The 13,558-nt window shown below is 43.3% G+C and overlaps 1 protein-coding gene across 1 annotated transcript in view; it reads right to left on the bottom strand.

Annotated features, from left to right (window-relative positions):
* The window catches only part of DNAH12 (dynein axonemal heavy chain 12), a 133,101-nt gene that overhangs the window by 88,459 nt on the left and 31,084 nt on the right, over positions 1-13,558 (bottom strand). The window contains exons 6-9 of the mRNA XM_063426881.1: positions 13,119-13,194; positions 3,613-3,771; positions 2,482-2,677; positions 412-600 (exon numbers count right to left, since the gene is read on the bottom strand). Of these exons, the coding sequence (XP_063282951.1) occupies positions 412-600; positions 2,482-2,677; positions 3,613-3,771; positions 13,119-13,194 (620 nt within the window). The remainder of the gene's footprint in view (positions 1-411; positions 601-2,481; positions 2,678-3,612; positions 3,772-13,118; positions 13,195-13,558) is intronic.

The raw sequence follows: 13,558 nt of genomic DNA, 5'->3' as shown, positions 1-13,558 counted from the left end.
TACTTGGTATTGTGTGTGCTCATTTCCAAGAGAGAGACAGGCTGTTGTCGCAGAAGCAGGATGCTAAAGTTGCCGCAAAGACTGAAGAAAAAGTCCAGATTTGCAGATAATTTAGAAGTGTTATGTTAGTTTAACCTGAAGTATGAAAGTGTGTTTTGCTTGTTAGCTGATGCTCAGTTCAGCTAGGTTTTTCTTTATAGGGACATTTTATAATTAAGTTGCCTATTACTGCACATTGCAAATGGTCTGTAATTATTACAGACATTACAAAGTCAACTTTAGTTTTGTTGGTAAATGACTTCTTTTTGCCCTATGCAAATAAAAGAATGAATATAATAAATAGGCAGACAAAGACTAAGATAGAAAGATAAACAAACAATAATTTAAACAGAATAAATGTTTCCAAGATACCTGCAGTGTATTTGATATCTGGGTCACGATAAATAAGACGGCTTCTTCCAGATCTTGGAAACTGGGATAAAAATCCATTTTCTCATCATCAAATGTGAGTTGCATTTTGAACAATGGCAGCCAACGCAGGTCAGAGTCATCAAATAACTTCACATACGCCTCTATACTTCTTTGCAACAGATCTTTCAACTGCTCGATACAGTCATAGGAGGAAATCACAATAATGATTTTTATAAAAAGGAGGGTTTCTTTTTATCATATTAAACATCTGTAGCACTACTGACTAATTTTTCTATGTACATGTTACTTCTCGGCTAAAATTGTATTTTCACTGTTAAAGGGAAACTCCTGTGCCAGGAAAACAATCAATTTTCCTGGCACTGCAGGTCCCCTCTCCCTCCCACCCCCCAATCCCTGGTTGCTGAAGGGGTAAAAACCCCTTCAGTAACTTACCTGAGGCAGCGACGATGTCCTACGTCGCTGCTTCTTCCTCCGCACCGCTCCTCCCTCTGATTGCGTCGGCCGGTGGGAGAGACTGATCCCGCCCACCGGCCGGGGAGACCTAATGCGCATGCAATGCATTTTAATGCTTTCCAATGGGGAAATGAGCGACGCTGGAGGTCCTCACACAGCGTGTCGATGTCCAGCGACGCTCTAGCACCTGTGCTAGAAACCAGGAAGTGCCCTCTAGTGGCTGTCTAGTAGATAGCCACTAGAGGTGGAGTTAACCCTGCAAGGTAATTATTGCAGTTTATAAAAAAACGGCAATAATTACACTTGCAGGGTTAAGAGTAGTGGGAGTTGGCACCCAGACCACTCCAATGGGCAGAAGTGGTCTGGGTGCCTGGAGTGTCCCTTTAAATACTTGCTTCATTCATTTTCCTGGCAATGTCTTGTATTTGCTCAATGTGCTAGAACAATTTTAAAAGTGCATTAGCGTAACAGCATTTGGAGAAAAATGAAATTTGAGATGCATAAAGTCTGAGGAGGGGTGATATGAAAATCCTCACAAGTTAAATTCAACATCTGGACTGTCAGTCTCCCAAATATGGTTTTATTTACTAACCGTAATAATTAGGTTTATTAAGCTGCCCTGCTTGATGCCAGCATTTGCAAAAATGTTGTTTCTGCATTATTAGTGTGGCTTAACAGTGGGAGGGCTATAAGTGACGCAGAGACGGGATCGATCACATTTAAAAAATCCTATTGCGCATTTTGTGCACAAAATATTTACTTTAAATACATTTTTAATTCAGATAACATTTCGTGTTCAACTACATGCTGAAAAGTGGCAACGCTCAACATACTTAGCTTTCCAGGTATAGAGAAAAAAAAAAGATCCTGGTACGATTTTTATCTTATTTAATTACCTTTAGATAGAAGTTACCTCTTCCCCCTCATTGGACGGGGTGAACAAAAAACGGAATTTCTTTACATGGATAAAAGGGTTGGGATGTTTTTTAATCTCACATGTGTGTTTGATTTGTATTCATTTTATGTGATATATAAGTTTGTCATATTTACCTGTCATCACCTGAGGAAGACCAATTGCAAATGGTCGAAACGCGTTGTGCTTAAGTTTTATTCAAATAAAAGTTACTATTTACTTCATGCTTGGTTCCTGCATTACCATCCAGAGGAATATTGTTACTTTCTAGGGGACCTGCATCTTTTCCAGTATCCACATCGGATGTATGAATAGGCCATCATAGTTTAGAGCCGATTTATATGGCTCTCTATATTGTGAGTGTTCCAAGTTATCTCTCATTTTAAATGTTGTATATACATATTGCCCTATGATGTTTTTTTTTACACTTGTACTTTACAGATAAAAAAAACAAAAAACAGAGACTACTATACCTTTTTCTTTTTACCATTCATTTATGTAAGTGTTTCTTGTGACATTACACTTGAGTGTGTTTAGATGCACTGGTATATATGGTATATCTTTCTCACAGTGTACACCACATTGGATTTTTAGCGCCACTTTTACACTTTTTTGTTTCTAAGCTATGTTTTGATTTGCCTTTCTTTTTATCTCACTCTATGAGTGACATAAGCGCGACTTACCTGATTTGACATGAGCGTTGACAAACAAGTGTAGAAAGAATCAATTTTGTCTGGTTTAATGGCCGACAATGCTTCCTTATTTGTGAAAAGATTGATCACTTTTGGATACCACGTATTGAGTAATTTCTCCTCTGTTTTTGCACAAGCTAACGAAACATTGTTTTTCAAGGATTCACATTCAACAGGTCCCTTCGATCTGTGACAAACATGAATGAAGGCAATTATTAATATTCTGATGTAAAGCAACAAACATCTTCCACAGCGTTGTACAAAAGGATTAAAGTGGTATGTGTATAAAACACGGACCAGAAAGGGAGATGAACACTAGATGAGACTAGCCCCTTAGTAACTCAGTGGTTTTATCTGCCATGCAAAAAGAACAGAACACCAATGTCTTTTCATAGATATTTAAAATATTAAATTAATTAACTAGAATACACATATTTAGCTTTAGCGGATTTTCAATGACTTGTAGTATTGGTTATATTATTTTCCATGTATATGGCACTCGTTTTATTGATCTTCGAAGGTAGAAATATTGCCCATGTTAAGAGTAGGTTACAAAAAAGATCACAATCAGCATTATTAGTAAAGCCACTATTTATATATGGACAATCAAGGTCTTTAACCCCTTAAGGACACATGACGTGTCTGACATGTCATGATTCCCTTTTATTCCAGAAGTTTGGTCCTTAAGGGGTTAAATAAGGTATATTTGTTATGAGAAATACATTAAGCCATAACATAGCTATGAAATGTGCAGATGAAAAGTTAAATGGGTTCACTGTATGATGTGAGGTAGTGGTGGGCAATATGGATACATATAATACACCATTTGTGCACAATACAATGTGAAAATGCACACATGCCTCAACACAATAAATGAGACAGACTAGTTTAAAAATAGTTTATATACTAAACACTGAATTGTAGTGAATTTAGAAAACAAGATCTTAAAAAAAACAACAACAAAAAACATGTTTTTAGCCAAGAAATTGCAATTCAATTTCCAATTGAGTACTTAAACTCCAATATGTAAACAAAATATTGTTTGATCAATATATTTGCAAGCCAACCATGCAAAATAGGTACATTTTAGTGCACAGACAAAAATTTAGTAACTGTATTCACCTGTATTCAGATAAGTCAACTACTATCAATTTGGAGAATGTGAAGAAGCCAAGGTCCAGTATAGTCCTGAGGCCTGGGTGCGTAACATGCAGGTTAGCTTTAATCCGATTGCGTGCTTGGGTATATTTCTGGTGCCAAGGCCTTGAGAAATCCAGACCCCTAAAAATCATTCATATACAATAATATTAAACCGGAAAACTTTCCTAACTCTACAAATACATACATATGTTTATTTCCCCAAAATTTGCTGCTCCCTTTTGCCGTCCTACCACCTGCAGCAAAGAATCCACAAAACCTTATAAATGGGTACATGTAGGGGGGCGGGGCCAGGCCGCCGAGCGAGATGGTCGCATGTCAGGCCAGCTCCTGAAACTAATAACGAACAAATCAAAAAAACAGCTTACTTTGCCATAAAAAGCTGACAAACATCGGCGAAACTCATCGGGCTGAGAGTACCGGACCCAGGGTGAGGCTGACCGGACCGGTTTCAGTCCCCTGGGGGATGATTCCTCCCTGGCGCCAACGAGGCCTACTCCGGCGGTGAGTAGGGCAGACGGCCGCTGCCCCGCTATCCTGCCCATCGGTGCTCAGACAGGAGCCAGACCCGTGGAGACGTGGCCCCGTTCCCCCCCCTATGGACCGGGGGGGTGATCCCGGTCCCCACCCCCGCACACCCCCCGACCATCCCGGGAGCAGCAGCAGGGCCGCCTGGATCCAGCAACAAGGTGCAGGGCGCAAGATGGTGGAGACCTAAGATGCTGGCGCCAAAACCGGCAGTAAGGCTCAGAAGCGCCCCACACCGCTCCCCCTGCACGGACTGAACTTGCGGCAGCTCCAGCAAGAAGCGGCACCCCCACGAGAAAACACAGAGCGCAGAGTCCACCTTTAAAATGGCGGAGACTGCAGGCCCAGCCATCCACGCTCGAGGGCTGACTGGAGCACCCTCCCTTCTGACTTCTCAAGGACGGACTGCCGAGGTATGCCAAACGGGAACGGGCGAGCACCCCCTCATACCCCACTAGCCTAACTACAGAGGGACAACAACGCAACCTTACCTTCCATACCGCATGCGAGCTGACGAACACGGATTGACCCCCTACAGCCACCATACTGATACCGGTGTGCGATGCGGATGGAAAGCCCCTCCGCAGCCCACTGCGATGAAAATTCTGCAAGACCCACAGCAGGGAGACCGCTGCAGCCTGAAGGAAGGCATAGGACGAAGGGACTTTGCACCGACCGAGACACGCAATTGGGACTACTCAGTTTGAAGGGCGACATACCACCCAAGATCCCACACCACAGTGAAAATACCACATCTCTGAATAAGTCTTTGTTGTTTAGCCTAGCCTGTACCAGTTACTTTACCTATCACGTAGATAGCAAGCCAGTCCCTACTTAATGCATACCTCATAAAGTAACTGTCTCACTGTGGCAACCAGCGATGTATTTTGAGCGTTTATATTGCTGTTCTCCTCTTATAATGTTATAACCCTATAATCTTAATGCTATAAGCCTGTTATTTAACTTCACTGAACACAACTATTTTTATTAAGCGATGCAAACATATTACTCATACCATGCATATATTGGACGTATACGCTAAGGTTAGCATGACAACCATTTAGTCCAAGCTTAGCTAGACTAGAGCTATGTATGACCATCTTGCTGATAAGCTTAGGTTATACTTAAATGTACAGCTTTGCTTGTATCATTAACTCACTTAACCCAATCGAGAACCTACTCCACTGAAATATTGCTATATGAAAAAAAAAAGTGCCTGAATAGCAAATGCCATGACTTGTATTATCAATGTTTAATAACTGTCCCTGATGTCGCTGTTGTGGCGCACCAAGGCTACCTGTTAACTTTGTGCACAAATAAAATAAAGAATAAAAAAAAAAAAAAAATGGGTACATGTAAATGGATATAGATAAATAATAGTGTACAGTGTGTTAGAACCACAGCCACCACCTATGATATATACATAACATACTACAAAGTATTGAAACCATCCTGACACACTACACCCAAGAACTGTGAAATACGTCCAGATGGTTCCATTAGTTTGATATTTTTCTAGTGAGATGAGTTTATATTACAGGTGGTAGCAGTGGTCTTATAGGTATGACACTAGTATACATTTTTGTCTTATATTACATTTACATGTGAGATTTAGTTTAAAGATACTTTAATAATTTTCAATCAGTACAAAAATATTTAAAATAGACAAATACAAACATGCATAACAAAAAAATAAAATTGTATTCCACAAATGTTGCTAGATCACAGATATTATAATAAGCAAAACATCTATCAAAGAAGGCTACCCCAAGTTTAAATATTACTGCTTATTTCTAATCATTATTAATATGCTGCAAAATCTGCTGGCGCTTTATAAATATCAGTAATAAATAACCCATCCTATCATACATCCTCAAACAACTATTATTCTTAATAGAGAAGAGGATCTTTAAAAGGGGAGTCTATATTCATACCTCGTCAAATAAAAATAAAAAACACAACATGACCAAAAATGTGTGTTTCCTGGCTAATCATGGCAGCATCACTTATGGGTAGCTCCTCCCTTAGCAGTCACAGGACAGGAATTAATTAGATTAATTAGACTGATAGGTATAAAGAGTCCCTCCTCCCCTTACACCACAGTCTTTTTTCCTGTCCTTAGCAAGTTCTACAGGACTTTTAACTTTTTCTTTTATGGCCACCTTCCTGCGTTTGTCGTGGGTTCGTTCCAAATGAAGTTCAGCCTCTCTTCATTTGAAGGCCCCAGTAAACAGCCTGCATGAGCAGGACTAACTGGGTCAGGTTCTGTGTAAGTACTGAACCGCTGCGTGGGATTTAGGTGTTCTGAGGGAGACACTGGTTTTCTATTTGCCTGATGGGGTTGGTCTTCCTTAAAAATTCCCCTTGTTATCAGCTTCCCCTCTTAATTGGGGTCCAAACCCCCCCCCCCCCCCCCCCGCACCTATTTCGGCAGTTCTTTGAATCCATACTATGGGGCCCTGGAGTGTTCCTACCTGTGGTTTGGTGTGTTGTCCGGTTCCCTGTGGGGTCTCCTGGATTCGTGGCTATGCCTTCTGGCCCATGGGGCTATTCCCCGACTGCCTGGGGCTTCCTGGGGGTTCGGGCGTCGCAGGCTGGGACACAGTTTGCGTTCCAGCAGACAGGCTGGTGCTCGCGGCCGGATCCGGCGAACCCGGAAGTGATTTTCCTTGGCCGCGAGCGTTTGGAACGCACGGCGTGCGTTCCAGCGGTCTGCGCATGCGCGGACCGGATGGTTTCCCCGGCTCTATTTAAACTGGCAGATTCTGACAGTCTGATTGTGCGCTGCATCAGCTGTTCGAGCGATCTCGTTCCTGGCTCCCCTGCAGTTCGCCCTTTGCTGTTTCTTGGCTGCCTGGAGGACTTTTGTGTCGTTATAAGGTAGGATTCCTGATAATTCTTGTTTAAGGTTTATTTTATTTTTCTCTCTCTGCTGGTCAGTCTGCTCTGACCTTTTGGTTAGGTATTGTGTGTTGAATTTCCCTTTGGTTCTCCCTTGTAGTATGGATTCCCCCTCTGCCTCTGCAAGATCCCTCTCTAGAAAACATAGGTGAGCCATTCAATTTTTCTATTGGGGGGGGGTTGTTAAAAAGAGTGCCAAACTAAGCCTGTAATATATGTCATATATGGCTTTATTTCAGCCCCAGCAAGCATCTGGATTCCCCAGCGAGGAAATCAAGGGAAAAGTCCAATAAATGCATTAATTGCTCATCACCTGCTCCACCTGGAAGGAACCTCTGCAGGGAATGCTTGTCGGAGGCGGCTAATGTCCCCAGTAAGACTTCACCGCAGGATGACCTTAAGCTCTGGATTTCCCGTGCAATTGCTGAGGGCTTTAAGTCTACCACGGGATGTGGTGGCCCTCCTAAGAGACGCAGAGCGGAACCTCAGTCTTCCAGCTCTGAGGAGGATCCGGACCTGTGGGAGGTCTCTGATGAGGGGGAGGAGGAGGCTGACTATGCCTCCAGGTCTCTGGACTCTAAATCTGTAGATCGGCTTATTACCCTCCTCAGAGACACTCTTAGCCTCACGGAAGAAAAGTCTGAATTGAGAGAGGCTGACAGGTTTTTTGAGGACTTGAAACCTAATAGACCAACGTTCCCAGTGCATTCCTCTATAAAGGACATGATCCTTCAGGAGTGGAATAAGCCGGAGAGGAAGTCCACCTTGAAAAACAAATTCACAAGGACTTATCCTTATTCTACCATGGACTGCTGCCTTTGGAATTCGGTTCCCAAGGTTGATGCCGCAGTGATCCATATGGCTAAAAAGACCACGCTTCCTATAGACTCCATGGCATACTTAAGAGAACCTATGGAAAAGCGTATGGATGGTGACCTAATTAAAGCCTATCTGGCGCTAGGCTCCGCCCTTCATCCGTCAGTGGCGCTGACCACTCTCTCCAGGGCCTTACGAGTTTGGCTCGCTAATTTGGAGGAAGATATTGATCAAGGTGTCCGTAGAGAACATCTCCTGGGTAGTCTCAAGGATTTGAGCCTTGCTACTGAATTTTGCTCTGAAGCCTCCCTGGACATCACTCGCATGATTGCCAAAGGTATGACCCTATCGGTGGCCTCCAGAAGGGCCTTATGGCTTCATTCCTGGGGGGCGGACTATGCCTCCAAAGCGTCCTTGTGTGGTCTACCGTTCCAAGGGGACCTCCTGTTTGGTAAGATCCTGGAGGATGCCATTCAGAAAGCGGCTGATGGGAAAAAAGCGTTTCTTCCACAAGTCAGCAGAAAGGGTTTTTCCTCCTCCTGGAAAAGCAGGCGATTTAAGGATCGGTCCTTTCGGGACAGTAGAAGCTACAAGCCCGGAAGGGAGTATTCCAGGAACTCTTAGTGGAAGTCCTTCTCTCACTCCTCTTCCAATAAGGCTTCCAGAGGTAGAGGTGCCAGGACCCCCGGGAAGACCTTCGGAAGGTCCTCGGGCCCATCCGGGTACGGTGGGTGGAAGACTGCAGTTCTTTTACCCGGTGTGGGCCGCAAATGTCACAGACGAGTGGGTCACCTCAATCATAAAAGAAGGCTACAGGATAGAATTTTCCTCTCGTCCACGTGCTGCCCATTTCAGAAAATCAAAAGTGTCAGAAGGTGTCAAACGAAGGGCCATGAGGACTTGCATTTCCACTCTGTTGGGACAGAAGGTGTTGGAGGAAGTCCCTTCTCACGAAAGATTCCAGGGGATGTATTCCACTGTGTTTTTGGCCCCAAAGCCCCAGGGAAAGTGGCGTCTCATCCTGAACCTAAAAGGAGTGAACGCCTTTCTAGACGTAAGGACATTCAAAATGGAATCCTTACAGACTATCCTAAAGTGCGTAAAACCAGGAGATTGGATGACCTCCATAGACTTAAAAGACGCCTACTACCAAATCCCTGTAAACAGCAATCACATGCAGTTCCTTCGGTTCTGGGCTTTAGGAAGACATTTCCAGTTCCGATGGCTTCCGTTTGGTCTCAGCTTAGCGCCAAGGACTTTCTCGAAGGTCCTTGTCTCTCTGATTGCCGTCATAAGGATGAGAGGTATCGAGATATTCCATTACCTGGACGACATACTCATCGTAGGGCCTTCACAAGGAATAGTGGAGCATCATACATTAATGGCAATGAACATCCTGCAAGATCACGGGTGGCTTCTCAACATAGAAAAAAGCTCCCTGATTCCATCTCAGACCATCGTGTTCCTCGGTACCATTTCTGCTCATGTGTTTTTGTCTCCAGAGAGGGTCATGAAGTTACAAGACAAAGTCAAGAAGCTCCAGGTTCTCGAAAAGGCCTCGGCAAGGGAAGTCATGAGTCTTCTGGGTTCTTTGACGTCTACGATAGGTTTGGTGAAGTGGGCCCAATGGAAGTTTCGCCCTGTACAGAGTTGTTTTCTTCTCCAGTTCGACAGAGAAAAAAAACGGATTGGGATCAGAAAATTTCTCTGCCCCTGCCAGTAAGAAGAGAGTTGGACTGGTGGAGGAACGGGAAGAACCTAGCAAAGGGTTTTCCCTTGGAAGAACCTCCGTGGACCGTTATTACGACGGATGCCAGTTCTTCTGGTTGGGGTGCCCACCTCGATTCCTCATGGACTCAGGGGTGGTGGACTCGAGAAGAAAGTCGGCTCCACTCGAACCTAAGAGAACTGCAAGCTGTTTCCAAGGCCATTCAGGTGTTCCTTCCGAAGATCAGGAATTCCTGGGTGTTGATCAAGACGGACAACCGAGCGGTGGCCTCTTATGTAAACAACCAGGGAGGCACAAGGAGCAAGCGGCTCTTAAAAGAGCTAGCTCCTCTAATGGTGATGGCCATGACCTATCTCCAGGGACTGAAGGCTATCTATCTCCCAGGCTCGGAGAACGTAGCGGCGGATTTTCTCAGCAGATCAGAAATTCTCCCGGGAGAATGGAAACTTCACCAGTCAGTTTTTGCTTGGATCACCCGTCGGTGGGGCATGCCCCAGATCGACCTGATGGCCTCGTTCAGGAATCGCCAGGTGGAGAATTACTTCTCCCTCCACCCAGAGAGTCAGGCACTGGGCCAGGATGCTCTATCTCTTCCTTGGTCGTTCGATCTGGGGTATGCGTTCCCTCCCCTTCCCATGATACCCAGGTTCCTGAGAAAAGTTTGGGCAGAAGGGAAAACGGTTATTGCCGTAATCCCGATTTGGCCTCGAAGGCCGTGGTTTCCCCTACTGTCAACGCTGAGCCAGGAACAGCCTCGGCCCCTGCCTGTTTTGAAGGATCTGCTAACGCAGGGTCCAATATCCCATCCTCATCCGGAACGCCTCAAATTGGGGGTGTGGGTCTTGAAAAAGAAAGACTTCAACAATTAGGCCTTTCAGAAGCAGTGGTCAATACTCTCTTACACTCAAGGAAGGCTTCTACGTCCTCATGCTACCATAGAATCTGGGCTGTGTTTCAGGAATGGGCTTCGGCCAAGCGAGTTGACTTCATACGCCCTCGCAACACTGAAATCTTGGAGTTCCTGCAAGAAGGTCTGGATAAGGGTCTTAGCATCAGCACTCTTAAAGTTCAGTCTTCGGCCCTGTCAGCTTTGTGCAACACCTCTTGGTCATCAGACCCATTGATCTCCAGGTTCTTCAAGGCAGCTTTCAAGTTGAGACCACCTTCGAGATCCACTACCCCTCCTTGGGACCTTCCGCTTGTTCTCGACTACCTAACTGAGGATCTATTCGTTCCTCTTGAGGATTTGGATGCTGTCCTCCTAACTTACAAAACGTTGTTCTTAGTAGCAATTACATCCACTAGGAGAATTTCAGAGATCAAGGCCTTCTCCACCCTGCCTTCTTGTCTCCAATTCTACCACAATAGGGTGTGCCTGAAACCTAATCCAGCATTTCTGCCTAAAGTGGTCTCTCGTTTCCATCTATCTCAAGAGGTGGTCCTGCCATCCTTCTACCCCAATCCTTCTTCACCAGAGGAGATCAAGTGGCATCGTTTGGATGTTATGGACTGCCTGTCTGTGTACCTTGAACGTTCTGCTCCTTACAGGAAAACTCACCAGCTTTTCGTTTTGCCTTCAGGGGCCAGGAGAGGTGAGGCAGCCTCTCTATCTACATTGAAGCGTTGGATTGCTCTTGTAATCAGAAAGGCTTATCTCAATAAAGATCGCTCTCCTCCACTGAAGATAAAGGCTCATTCAACCAGAGCATTGTCAACTTCCTGGGCTAATTGGGCAGAGGTTCCATACGATGACATTTGCAAGGCAGCCACCTGGTCTTCCCCGATGACGTTCATGAAACACTACAAACTTGATGTGGATGCTCCTTCCACCTCATTTGGGAAGAGTGTCTTATCTACGGTTTCTTTGTCCCGTTGATATTAAATTCAGTCATAGCATAATAATTTGTTCTGTGTGTTTTATCATAATTTGTAAACACTGCAGTGAACACATGGCAATAATTAAAAGTTTCAGAACTAAAAAACAAAAAACAAAAAAAAAACGAACACCAAATTATAAAAAATACATTAAAGTCACGATTAATTTTGACCTTGTTACAAAGGAATACATTTTGTCCCTGACATTTATTGAATAATTGATACAAGTAAGAACTGAAACTGACACTGTGTTTCCTGCAATTTTATGTATGAATGTATGAAGTGAGAACGGACATTGTGAACTTCAGAAGGAATTATGGCAACAAAATACACTGAAGAATTAACTATGGACCCGCTCTTCTATTTGGATTATAAGAAAATTACAGAACGAAGCAGGAAAAACTGACAATCTCTTTCAGCTCCTTAGGAGTAACGGCATGAGAGGGAGGCATGGACCGCACACGTAGTACCGGTGGGTGGTACTAACGTGAGGCGGTTACCGTGTACTGGCTCCCTGCCCGACACTTTTAAGTATTTAAATCAGAATTGGGAACTTGGAGACATGTAACGAATTTACCCAGTTGATGAAGCCACAGGAGTAGTGGCGAAATGCGTTCCGGATTTGGCACATTGTTGCAATTTTATTTGTGAATTTTATTGATGTGAATAAATGCATTACTTTTTATTTTAATTCTGCATCCTGGTTCCCAGCTTTTTATACTACCAAAGAAGGGAGTGCAGCCCTTAGTCTGCATATCGTTCAGAAATTGAGTCATTACTTAATGACTCTAATGTTGTAAGTACCCATTTGGGATTTCCTTTATACATTTTGGGCACTGTACCTACAATACTGCGCAATTGTGTGTGTTTTTATTTCCCACACAGAAAGAAATTACATCGCTAATAGGGGTGGGTCGCCTAAACGGACCTAGAAGTGATTCCAACTAGAGCTGAGTTAACAGCTCTCCGTTTGTGAGTGCAATAGTTCTCCAATATTATACCTGTTTTTATTTAATTTGTATAATCTGCACTATGTCCATATATCTTTTATAGATATCAACAAATTTTACGTTTCTTTAAAAGAGAAAACTCCGATCAAAATCGATAAAAAGGTGATTTATTAGTTTCATCTATACTGATAAGCGCTACATTCTTTTCTGTTTGCATTTTCTGTTATGGTGTTATTGTAAGGGTACACTTGAATGTATAGCAGCTATATTTTAATTTCTATTATATTGATTTATTGAAATTATTAGTACAAATAAGCGCTTGTTACAATTGTTCTTCTGTCATTACTCAAATGTAAGAATTGTGATGGGTGTAGCCTGAGTAAAAGAGTCTTTGATACCCAGCCTGTCTCGGATCTCGGAGAATAAAAGATTTTAACGCAGACACATTATGGTAGCAAACGAGATGTGCTCAGTAGGTTGATATAACTTTTAATTTCAACCAGATTTGCCTTTATTATACATGAGAATGGCAAGTTCAGTGGAAAGTCACTGTAAGCTAATTTTGCTAATCTTGTGATCAACAGTTTGTTCGAATCTAGGTTTATTTTAGATATTTTATTAGAACAAACATTTTTCAGGGTCTCGCTCCCAACACAAGCAAACATACTCACACAGGGGACTCCGGTAATGGTCTGGAGTCTTCTGCTTCAAGTCCTTTCACCTCTGGCTTGACCAGCACACTTTTCACTTAAGAAAATTAAAATAATAAGATATAAATTTCATTATAAGTACTTGGCAGAAAATGTACAATTTCCATTCCTAGCACTTCATTACAGTCCCGATTACCTGTCAGGTAGCAGAGCAGACAAACAGGATTTAGATTGACAGATTGATACTTAAGGGGACACTATTGTCATCAAAGCTACTTTAGCTTAATGAAGCAGTTTGGGTGTATAGATTATGTCCCTGCAGTCTCACTGCTCAATTCTCTGTCATTTACAAGTTAAATCACTTTGTTTATACAGCTCTAGTCACACCTCCCTGCATGTGACAGAGCCTTCCTAAATCCTTCCTTTAACCCCTTAAGACCGCAGCCAAATGTACAAGTTGT

Source organism: Pelobates fuscus, chromosome 7 (genome assembly GCF_036172605.1).
Source record: "Pelobates fuscus isolate aPelFus1 chromosome 7, aPelFus1.pri, whole genome shotgun sequence".
Taxonomy (NCBI): Eukaryota; Metazoa; Chordata; class Amphibia; order Anura; family Pelobatidae; genus Pelobates; species Pelobates fuscus.
This window is presented reverse-complemented; position numbering and strand designations above follow the sequence as displayed.